The 12,241-nt window shown below is 35.8% G+C and overlaps 1 protein-coding gene across 2 annotated transcripts in view; it reads right to left on the bottom strand.

Moving 5' to 3' along the window:
- Positions 1-12,241, bottom strand: part of LOC150078156 (mannan-binding lectin serine protease 1-like) — a 116,222-nt gene that overhangs the window by 50,714 nt on the left and 53,267 nt on the right. For both annotated transcript variants that reach the window (XM_090385311.1, XM_090385312.1), the window contains exon 6: positions 4,648-4,830. In XM_090385311.1, coding sequence (XP_090241437.1) covers positions 4,648-4,830 — 183 coding nt within the window. The remainder of the gene's footprint in view (positions 1-4,647; positions 4,831-12,241) is intronic.

Below are 12,241 nucleotides of genomic sequence, written 5' to 3'. Positions count from 1 at the left end.
TTGATGTTCTAGAGAGGATAGGAAGGGCATTGATCCTAGTTTACACTAGGTCAACAAAAGCATGGCTGGATAGCAATTTGGTTCCCTCACCCACCCACCAGTGTTATGAGCAAACCTGGTTATAATTATTTTTGAAACAACAGCCATCATAGGAGCCGTGCAGGAGATCCCTCCATCTCTTCTTTATGGATGCTTTAGAATCTATAAATACATTTCCATCCTTTAACAAATTCTTAGCTGAGCTCAATTTTTTCTTTATGGATGGCCTTTCAATTAAGTAGCATACTAGATCAGAAGCAGAGCCCAGTTGCTTCTCTAATCTTTCTTTTTTCAATAAGAGAATAAACCATCGTAGCGATGGGATACCTAGCCCCCCCCCATACACAATGTCAGCATAAAAGTACACATTTACCATGTCATTTGGCAACCTAAGCCATTTCTTAATAGCAAGTCTAACCTGGGTGTCCCAGGCATTAAGCCTGGAAGCCATTACCCTCCCCAGCACTAAACAATGATAAAATCTAGACAACAAATATGCCCAGAGGATAAACAGCCTCTGCTGGGGTTTTAACAGGGCTTTTTGAAGCCACCCCAGCAGATCACCCACAGTCAGATAAGATTTACCACAGATATCGAAGGCTATTCCCAAATATTTCCAGGTCCAATTAATATCACCCGAAGGTAACCTGGCTTCACCTATTAGGAAGTTCTTGGGCTCTACTTTGACCTTCTTCTGCCTACCCAAGATAGTGACCAACTCTTCTCAACATTGATTCTAAGACCCTTGGGACTGAAGAAATTATTTGCCCAATCTAAAAGGCACTGCAACCCGGATTGTGTGGAAGTCGCCAGGATGAGGTCATTGTCCAAGTTTAAAACCAATATATGAGGGAATTTTACAAAATAATTGGTCTAAAACCAAATTAAAAACTAAAGGTGACAAAGGATCACCTTGTCGCACCCCATTAGTTGGACATAGCTTAAGGCAATCACCTCTAAACCTCATCTAGGTGACACAGGAGCGGTGCAATTTAAAAATATAATTAATAAAAGTTTCAGGCAAATGTCTCCTTTGCAGCGCCTCGATAATAGCGTGAAAAGAGACACTATCAAATGCTTTACACAAATCAATAGAGGCTAAATGGAGAGTCTTGAACTTCTTTCTTGCAATATTGATCAATGATTGTAAAATAATCGTATTTTCGGCTGCTCCATCAATTGGAAAAAAGGCTTTCTGTCTGTTATCCAATTTCATCATAGATGACAGTCTACTTGCAAGGATCTTGTGATACGTTCTCAATATAACAGAAGACACAGTTATTGGTTTGAATTCAGATGGTAATTTTGAATCGACCTTCTTTGGAATAAATATAGTATATGCATCATACAAACACTGGGGAATAAAATCAACCCATAAAAAGAAGTGCATAAGGTCAATCAAAAGTTTTTCTGGAATAGATCTTAATTGTGTCAGAGTCACCCCATCAGGACCAGGACTAGATGATAGTGCTGGAAAAGCAGATCTTAATTCAGCATTAGTAATAGATTTATAAAGATTTTCCCTTATCACTGTATCTTCATCATAGCCTGCTGGAATATACAAGTCTTCTTCTAAACAAGATCTGCCCTTAACAAATCCATGCTCTGATTCTATATAGCTGCATTCCTGTCAAGGTGATTCTAAATACTTCTTTAACTACTGACTCCATTATTCTGCCTAGAACATAAGTCAAGCTTACAGGTCTGTTGTTTATGGGCTTTATGGTGCAAGGACAGCAAGGCCATTATGCGCCTACAGGTCTGTAATAACTCATTTTACTCTTTGAGGCCCCTCTTTGTGAATAGGAGAGACATTTGCACATTTCCAATCCACAGGTACCTCCACTGAATCCAAGAATACTATGATAATTATAGCTGAAGGTTTGCTTATCTCTTTTGCTGCTCTTCTTTAAAGATTCTGTCAGCTGCAGGTGCCTTAATCACTTTTATCTACAATTTCTCCTCCACTTTCTACTCAGTTATCAAAAAATCATTTAGCTGTCAGTTATAACTTTGTATACTTCTGGTATTTCAAGAATCATCTTTATTTCCTAAAAAAACTTCATGCATGAATGTAGTTGCAAAATATTTATTCAGTTTGTTAGAAACCTGAACAAGATCGTCAACAGTTATGCCATTCATATCTAGTATTAGAACAGCATGCTTCTCAATGATGTGCATACAGGAAGAAAAAGGCCTGGGACAAAGGGAATCATCCTGCTTTATGATAATACATATCCAAATTACATTACAATATAAAATCAAATTATATCAAATTACAATAAATTTGACAATGACAACATTGGCAACCTTAGGTTGGGAAATCATGAATCACCCCCTATGTTTCTGAATTTAGTCCCCCCCCCAACACCAGTGATTATCACTTGTTTGGGCCAATGGCAAAGAATATGAGAAGGCAGAAATTCAAGACATATGATGAACTCAAGTGCAATGCCCTGAATTGCAGTTAACCTACTTCTTTCTTTGCTGACAGATTAGTGCCTTGTTACAGCAATGGCAAAAATGAGCCAATGAAGAGGGATATCTTGAAAAAAAGAATAATACTTTTGGTGATTCTGGTACATAAGCATTATTTTGTAAAAAATGTAAATCTCTAGGTCAGTCTTGAACCATCCTTGTATAACTGAATTATGCACTTTAAACTCATAATTCAATGATTATTTTATTATAGTGCTATTATTCTTTTAGGGGCTTGCTTAGCTGTACTCCAGAGTAGTACAGAGGTAATGTACTCTTCTGAGTACATTACCTCTGGTTTAATTTGCACATTGTGCCACTAAAATTGCATTAGTATACTGGCTGCAGTAAGACAGCCACAGTGAAACTGCAAGTTCTTCTGGCCTGAGTGGCAATGCAGAGTAGAAATGAAAATTTATTTATTTATTACTTTTTATACCAAGATAGATATATAAAGTAGATACATAAACAGCTTTATCTTCTCAAATATCCACCAACAAATCCTAAACTGCTGATCCTCAGGTAATTCTCCAGTGGGGCAAAGATAACTTAGTTAATGTCATTCCTTCTAAAACTTAGTTCTGTCTTATATCTAGCAAAAAAGGAATCTACTGCTCCTATGTTTATCTTTGATGACACCCAGATCTCTAAACAATATCACATATCTCTGTTTGGATTACCCTGACTTTTAATCTCTCAACATATGCACATCACAATTTTTTACAAATCTCAAATCTACCCTACCATGGAATATTGTTCCCAAATCTGGGATGGTGCACCCAAACCTATCTCCCTCTCTCAAGCTTTTAGACTCCATTCAAAAGAGGGTGATCAGGTTAATTAATGACCCATCTCTTACAAAGTCTCTCCCGTCTTATAGACATTCTGTTTCTGCTGCATACCTTTTCTACAGATACTTTTTTTTTTTTTTGTTTTGTTATTTGGTTTTTAGGAGCATTAGCAACTGAGGCCATATTGCTCCGGGATATGCGGTGGTCATTCCCTAACCTTTCCGCATCCTCCGGATTTGGTGGTGACGGGCTCGAACCTCGGTCTAATCAAGAAGCATGTGCTACGCACTGCTGCTCCTTCCCACCTGGCTATGGAGGCGCCTACAGATACTTTCATGGGCACCGTTCTTCTAAACTGGCATCTATGATCCCCCCCATCTCTTCCAAGTCAATCAGCATCCATTTACTGTTAAACTTGAAATTCACAGAACCAACTTTTCTTCTTCTTCTTCTTCCTCACTTATCCCATCAATCTCTCTTTTCTGGAACAATCTTCTTTTGTATTTCCTGAAAATTACAATCTACAAAAATTCAAGTCTAATGTTAGAAAGTGTCTTCTAAACTTTCAACTCATGCAGGATGCTAAGTACTATAGGTTCTAATACCTTTTGTGTTCAGGGTTTCATAAAAACACACACACACACATATGTAGAGGCATTATGAATCATTGATCATCTTTCTTTTTACTATTAAACATTCTTTTGACAATTTTATATATATCTATATATAATTATTAATGGATTTTGTGCTCTTATTTTTTTATATATATATAGCCAAGTGTAAAATTTGCAGATGATCTAAATCTTGTCTATCACTGACATAACACAGTTAAGAAAGCAGATGGTCTATGCAGTTGCCTCTCTTATGTAGCCTATGTTCATGCTTGTTATATTTGTACTGATAGATGGATGATAATGTTAATAAGTGCACTTTTTTCATTGAAACATGCCTAAAAAAAAGGCTGTTAATCATACCTAGGAATAAAATTTAAAGAATTAGGCAAATTATTATAAAGGATAAACAAATAAAGTAGGTAACTTTTTTTTTTTTTTCTAATGCTATATAAGTTTGATTCCATGCAACATTTTTCCACTACTAAAATGAATATTTACTCACAATTAGTGTTAAAAGTTCATTTCAATAACAGATATTAAAGTATATTAAACATTAAACATCCAATATAGATTTTTACTTTTTTATAGATTAATAATAATTTATTTCTTTAAATATTAATGAAATTATGATTTAGTGGAGAAATTAATTTCAGATGGCTAGTTGTTATTCTGTAACACAACACATTTATTAAAAGTGAATTTTATAATACAATCAACCTGATTACCTCCAACTTCATGATCTGCAAAATTTGAAATGGTAGAAGAGACAAAGGTTGAAGTATAATGAGCTCGGAATCCTTTGTTGTTTAGCAAATTATCTGAATGGAAATTAATCAAAAGTGCATTACCCGAAGACTGAACTGGCTTCTTTTGGTGTCTAGAGCAATATCTACCTAAAGATGTAACATCTGTAAAGTTAAAATAAAAAAAAATTTAACCTATATACCATGATATGCACTTATTTAAGTGCAATGCAACAGTGCATGATATGTGCTGTTGCATTGTTACTATATATAATACAAATAACAGCAAATGTTATTTATGACAGTGTTTCTTAACCTATGGGCTATAAAGGAATTAGAAGCAGGTACTAAAAAGTTTTATAACATTAAATTATGTTAATAATTTTTTTAAAAAACCATCTATAAAAAGATTTATAGGTGGACTGTGAAAAGTTTTCTTGTAGTTCATGCATGCCATGATATTGAAAAGGCTGAGAAACACTGAGTTATTGAAACAGTAGCATATTAAGTGATCAAATTATATCATTTCTTACATGACTTTCTCTATAATCTTTATTTAACCATTTGATATTTAATTATTAATAAAATCTAGTCAGAAGTAAACTGATATATCCTAAACAAGAGCATCGGATTACAAATATTCATAGTGTAGACTATAAAGGAAAAGTTCAAGAAAACAGATTGTATTAATACCAAGCATTCCTGCATTTAAAAAAAAGTAGTGAATATGAGAGTGCTCACAAAAACAACTTAATTTTGAGGTAATTTTATTTTCTTCAAAATAAGAGGATTTGTTTAAGTTAGAGATAATGGTCATGCACAGATGTGACAGTGTCCCAAAAAAGAATCTCTTAAGCACCTGTGCATTTTACAATAAGATATGGTACTATTTCTTATTTTGTGTATGGTGCCATTTGAATAACAGATTATAATTGGTGGTGGTAGCGGTGGTTTGTGAAAGAACCATCAATGCATATTGCCCATGTAATTCAAAGGCTTCTCGGCCCACTATCTCATTGTCATAAGAATAAATTTACACTGTAATGCAAAAAATATATATTTTTTTATATTACAGTAAAACCTTATTTTAACAGACTATATGGGGGGTAAGGCCTATCCACTAAATCCAATTGTCTGTTAAACTCAAAAATAAATACATATAGTCACTAAAGTTTTTAGGATAAAAAAGTGGCATACTACAAAATAAAAAAATTACACATTGGAATTCTATAATTTATTGCACTTATCAGCTACACTGGAAAACGTTTAACATGAAAAATCAGTTAACATGAAAAAATATTCTGATCCCAACAAAATGCTATGTGATTTCATACATTTATTTTCTTTTAACGTGAAAAGAAAAACGCTTAGCATGAAAAAGATTTTGCATCTCAGAAGAACAAAAAATATATACTGGCCGCCACGTTGTCACTAAATTTTTACTGTTTATGACTTTATGACTCAACTTTCTATTTGACTAGGCTGACATCTGATAATAAACAATATGTAGATAGTAATCCCACAGTAATCCCAATAGTAATCCCATTTTAAACAAATGGGATTACCCGTCGGCAGGCAAAACATTTCATTTACAGTCTTGAAGTGAGTGACACATACTGTATAAAATGGTGAATTTCGTGTTTAGTAAAAAATCCGTAAATTTATCAAATCCGTAAATCCTCAACTGTACAATGGAAAAATCAGGGCATAAACAAAGCTCTATTTTGCTTAAAGTTAAAATAGAGTTGCTCAAAGCAGTAGATGTAGGGAATTCTTTGAAAACAGACATTTTTAAAAAGTTTGGAATCACTAACTCTACATTGTCGGCAATCATAAAGAATAGAGACCAACTTACTGCAATATTTGAGTGCAGTGTATTTGAGCCGGAGAGGAAACAGATGAGAACAGCCAAACACGAAGATTCGGAGGCTGCATTGCTTGTTTGGTTCAAACAAGCTAGGTCTCAGAGTGCTCCAATATCGGGACCTCTATTAATGGAAAAAATGGATGTGTTTGCAATTCAAATGGAGATAGAATTCACTGCGAATCCAGGCTGGTTGGAACGTTTCAAGAAAAGAAATGGCATCATTTTTAAAAATGTTTGCGGTGAAGCAAATCAAGTTTCACTGAATAACTGAATATGACATCGGATTGGCTGCAGTCTACATTGCCCACAAGGCTTAGCCAAAAGTGCTTGAAGAATACAGCGCGAGAGATGTCTTTAATGCTGATGAAATGGGGTTGTTCTATCGCTGCTTACCCGATAAAACTTTATTGTTTAAGGGACAGCAGTGTTCTGGCGGCAAAAAGTCCAAAGCGAGGATAACAGTATTGGTGGCTTGCAATTCGGACAGATCTGAAAAGCTGCCCTTATTTGTTATTGGGAAGAGCATGAATCCGTGCTGTTTTAAAAATGTAAAAAAAATACCAGTTGAGTACAGAGCAAACAAGAAGGCATGGATGACCACAACAACGTTTACTGATTGGCTTTTGAATTTAGATAAGCACTTTTATGCAAAAAGCAAAAAGTTGCCATGATTGTATAAAGCTCACTCTGAAATGAGATTAAAAGCTATATTGCTTATATTTTTGCCTCCAAACACTACGAGCATTTTACAGCCTTGTGATCAAGGCACAGAATTTAAAATTTTATTACCAAAAACAATTGCTAAGAAAATATTTGGCCGCAATTGAAGCAAAAGAAGATTTCTCTGTCAACTTATTGGAGGCATTGCATAGGTTGCGCACTGCTTGGAATCTTGTAACACCAAAGACTATCGAAAATTGTTTTCATCATGTGGGATTTTCCAAAATGACTGATTTAATACCTACTCAAGAGTCTCAAGACAATCAAGAAGCTGAACCGACATTCAGTGAAATGTTTGAGCGTGTTTCATCTCTTTTAGAAAGTTCAGTATCTTTGGATGAATTTGTCACAGTTGATGATACTAATTTGTGTACAGCACCGATTTTAACAGATAGTGATATTTTGGATGTCATATGGCCTATGGAAGTGGATCCCGTGGGTAAAAATAGTGATGATAATGTAGACAATCACATCGATTTGTTAGTCCCTGTTCCTACTATATCAGAAATGCAGAAATTGATAAAAAGTATGTGCAGATATTTAGATTTACATACCAGTGGTGAAATGAACCAAATGATGGACGACATTGAACAATTTGTAGATAATAAGATGATAAATAACACAGTGCAAAAAAAGATATCAGATTTTTTACAAAAAAGAATTAACATTTTTTTTTTAATTTTTACATATTGTATGTGTTTTTTTTTTATCTGATAAAATGTTAACTTGTTTAAACTTTCTATCTTAACTCTTTTGATTATTATGACATCAGAAACATTGGTGAGTTTTTTTTTTGTTTACTTCTTTTAACATGAAAAAATATTTCTGACCCCGTGGTTTCATGTTAAACAATTCCCACTGTACTTAGGAGTAAAAAAGCTTGAAATCTTGCCACACCACAATGGAAACTCTTATTAATGGTTATTCACAGTCTTGAAAGCTCTCAAGTACCCTTATTATTATTATTATTATTATTAGCCATATGGTGCAAGGAAGCCTGAGACTTATGCTGCACCAGCCAAAAAAAATTTCCCAGTTACCCTGAGAGAGAGAGAGAGAGAGAGAGAGAGAGAGAGAGAGAGAGAGAGAGAGAGAGAGAGAGAGAGAGAGAGAGAGAGAGAGGAATCACCAAGAAAGAGAAGAATGATGATATCCAGCTCAGGACCCTGGGTGTGCCAAGCCCATACCCACCAAATGTGAGACCTTGGGGTTAAATTCTAAAGAATGGGTTGCTATCCGTAAACTCCATTAGTTCAGTGGCTGTAAACAGAGCCATGGTCAAAATTCCCTGGGAACAGGTTTGCACATCTTGCCTCCACTTGTGTAACTTTTTGTGAACAGGATTAGCTGTGCTTTCAGAAGTTCAGTGAATCATTTATGGCAGGACATTCACCACCTCCACATAAACAGGGCATACTTGTAGAGATGAAAAGACATAAAACCATGGAGAGTTTCTGATTTCTAGTGAAACACTAAATTTTACTACTAGCAAAGTACAACTTTTATTTTAAGTTTTGTTGGAAGAGGTTGTCTCTATGTACTTTTCATTTTATTTTAAAGTTATTTTAGTAAAGTGATTATAAAAATTCAAAAACAATAGGTATAGTTCCAAAAAACAGTTTGTGCAGTTTATTCAGAAAAATAACAACTATAACTATTATTTTGGAATTTTTAAAATAGTCAATACACATTAATCACAAAAAAAAAAAAAAAAAAATTGACAAAGGTAAAGAAAGCCTGCACGAGAAGCACACAAAAGTTCGATGAAATTTACCAATAAAAGTACTTTGCCATAACGGCATTTGTATTGTTGCTTGTTCAATAAACATACAGTGGGTGTTATCGGTCAGGAGTAGAAATTGAATCCCATGGGAGATTGAAACCCTCCTGAAGTGGAGGGGGAACTGACCTTTTTTCTTTAGAATCACTGGTGGACTAGTGGATAAATTGTTTATTAAAAAAAAAAAAAGACAAAGGAAGCCCACATGAGAAGCATGGCAAACTTTGAAAAAGTTTACCCGTGAAACTACATTACAAACATTTTTTACAACGCCAGAACTTCCAATATAACTCTGTTCGTGATTCAATTAGTTAATTCAGTTAGTGGTTCTAAAGAAAAAAGGTCAGGTTACCCCCCCCCTCCACTTTGGGAGGGTTTCAAGCTCCCATGGGATTCAACTTATACTCCAGACTGATAACACCCACCATTGTTTACCGAGCGAGCAACAATACAAATGCCGTTAAGGCAAAGTACTTTTACCGGTAAATCTCATCGAACTTTTGCATGCTTCTCGTGCAGGCTTTCTTTACCTTAGCCAAAACATTTTGCTTTGAAATATTCACACATGGCAATGTTATTAACTTCTGAACAGGGGTATTATATGACAATCAGTATTTAGCTAATGAAAGAAAAAATAATGCAGTTATTATGACTACAATATTTTAATATAACAGAGCAAGATATTGCAAGTGCTCGGGTATTTGAAAATTTCACACGAACTGGCATGTTAGCAATCAAGGAATCACTTAACTTCCTTAACTATGCTAACCAGCTGATTGAACCTCAATGAGTATGCATAGTTCATCATTTGTGTAAACATCCAAATAACCCCTATTCCATATCCATTACCACAAGCTGATATTAAAAAAAAGGCTTAACCAAAGGTTGCATCCCCACCCCCAAAACTAGTTTTACATCCAACAAAAAATATGCAATTTATGGACAAAACACAATGAGACTTCATAACCTTAGTTGCTTTGGCATAAAAACAAGACAAGCTTTCACAGATAGTGTAATACTTAAAAGCTAAGTGTAACAGGTAAAAGCTAAGTATGGAAAATATATTTAGGTTATCACTAGCTCTTAATGCATTAAGAATCTGCAGATAAAGGAACCACTAGGTGGCAGTGATCACAGTGTGCTGAAGTGGGATTTACTCAAAGAGGTAACTACCATCAGGGGTAAAGGGAAGGGTTTTTGCTTACATAAAGGCGACTACGATAGTCTGAGACAGTATTTAAATTCAGGCAGGCGAAGGCAGATTATGAGCAATCTTTGGCAAATTATGCAAAGAAAAACAGCAAAGAGTTCTTTACTTATATAAACTCTAGAAGGAAGGGGATGAATCAGATTGGTCCACTTGATATCGATGGTTCAACTGTTGATGATCCTGCTCACGTAGCTAACAAACTAAATGAATATTTTGCATTGACATTCACACATGAGGAGTTATTCAGCGAGGGGAATGCCAGAGGTGTATTCAACTCTGGCAGTAAGCTAGATAATCTTGTAATAACTGAGAGTAAAGTGGAGGAGAAATTGTTGAAGATAAACACAAGAAAGGCACCTGGGGTGGATGGGATCTATCCAGTTATATTAAAGGAGGCAGCAAAAGAAATAAGCAAACCCTTAGCCATAATTATGAGAGCTTCCTTGGACTCAGGGGAGGTACCCATAGACTGGAGATGTGCAAATGTGACCCCAATTCACAAAGAAGGATCAAAGGCTGACACAAGTAATTGCAGACCTGTGAGTTTAACTACTGTTCCAGGAAAATTAATGGCGGCACTGGTTAAAGAAGCACTGCAGGATCATCTAGACAAGGCTTCAGTTATAGCTCGGACACAGCATGGTTTTGTTAAGGGGAAGTCTTGCCTGACCAATTTGATTGGATACTATGATGCAGTCACAAAAGAACTGGATGCAAGGAATAACTTTGATATTATATACTTGGATCTTAGAAAGGCTTTTGATACTGTTGCACATGGAAGACTGCTGCACAAATTGGAGCAGTGTGGCATTGGAGGCAAATTGCTGCTATGGATAAAGGGGTGGTTGAGTGGGAGAAGACAGAGTCATAATCAATGGACACTGCTCATCGTGGACTAATGTTATTAGTGGAATCCCTCAGGGGGACTGTATTTATCTGTATTTTTCTGTATTTATAAGTGATATTGATGATGGTATATCAATAAAGCTTAATGTCCAAGTTTGCAGACGATACAAAGTTTGGCAGGGTTGTTAAGGACACTACTGACGCAATGCTGCTGCAACAGGATCTGGAAAGGTTGAGCAGATGGGCTAAGAGATGGCAAATGAAGTTTAACATTGACAAATGTAAAATACTACATATGGGAAACAGCAACCCCAGAGCAACGTATCAACTCTGTGGTACTGTACTGACAGTGGTAGAGAATGAAAAGGACCTGGGGTAATTGTGCAGGCGGATATGAAATTCTCAGGGCAGTGCAGATGGGCTGCAAGAGTAGCTCATGGTGTCTTGTCAATGATATACAGGAATTTTTCTAGCAGGGATAAGGAGGTGATTATTCCCTTGTATAAGGCAATGGTCAGGCCACACCTTGAGTATTGTATATAGGTCTGGAGGCCTCATTTCAAGAAGGATTTAGAGCTGCTGGAACGAGTACAGAGAAGGGCAACAAGATTAGTGAATGGAACAAAGGGTTGCTCTTACGAAGAAAGGCTTAAGTTTTGCAAATTACAGTGTCTGGAGACTAGGCACCGGTGAGGTGATCTGATAGATGTGTATAAAGCATTGAATGGTTTGAGCATGCTCAATGCCGATGGGATTCTTTCTCTTGCTCAGAATAATCACCTGAGAGGGCATAGATTCAGATTGAGGAAAGACAGATGTAGGATAGATGTGTGGAAATTTGTCTTTAGCCAGCGGGTAGTTGGTTGGTGGAACAGACTTCCATCCCTTGTTGTGGAAGTTGATAGCCTAAATAAATTTATGGCTCAGCTGGACAGGTATTTCGAATGAATGGAGGAGTGAAATGGAAGTGGTTTTTTTTTTTTTTTTTGGCTGTGCTGCATAAGCTCGCTTTCTTGCATCATATGCCTCTACTGATGCTAATGCTACTTAAAAGCAGTACAAATTACTAGGTAAAAGCTAAGTATGGAAAATATATTTACGTTATCAATAGCTCTGCCACAATGAAGGTGTTAGAGGAGAATTTGACTGCCAC

This window comes from Mastigoproctus giganteus, chromosome 11, assembly GCF_048544385.1.
Source record: "Mastigoproctus giganteus isolate SK-2022 chromosome 11, ASM4854438v1, whole genome shotgun sequence".
NCBI classification, from domain to species: Eukaryota; Metazoa; Arthropoda; class Arachnida; order Uropygi; family Thelyphonidae; genus Mastigoproctus; species Mastigoproctus giganteus.
Note: the sequence above shows the minus strand (reverse complement) of the source record. Positions and strands in the feature narration are given on the sequence as shown.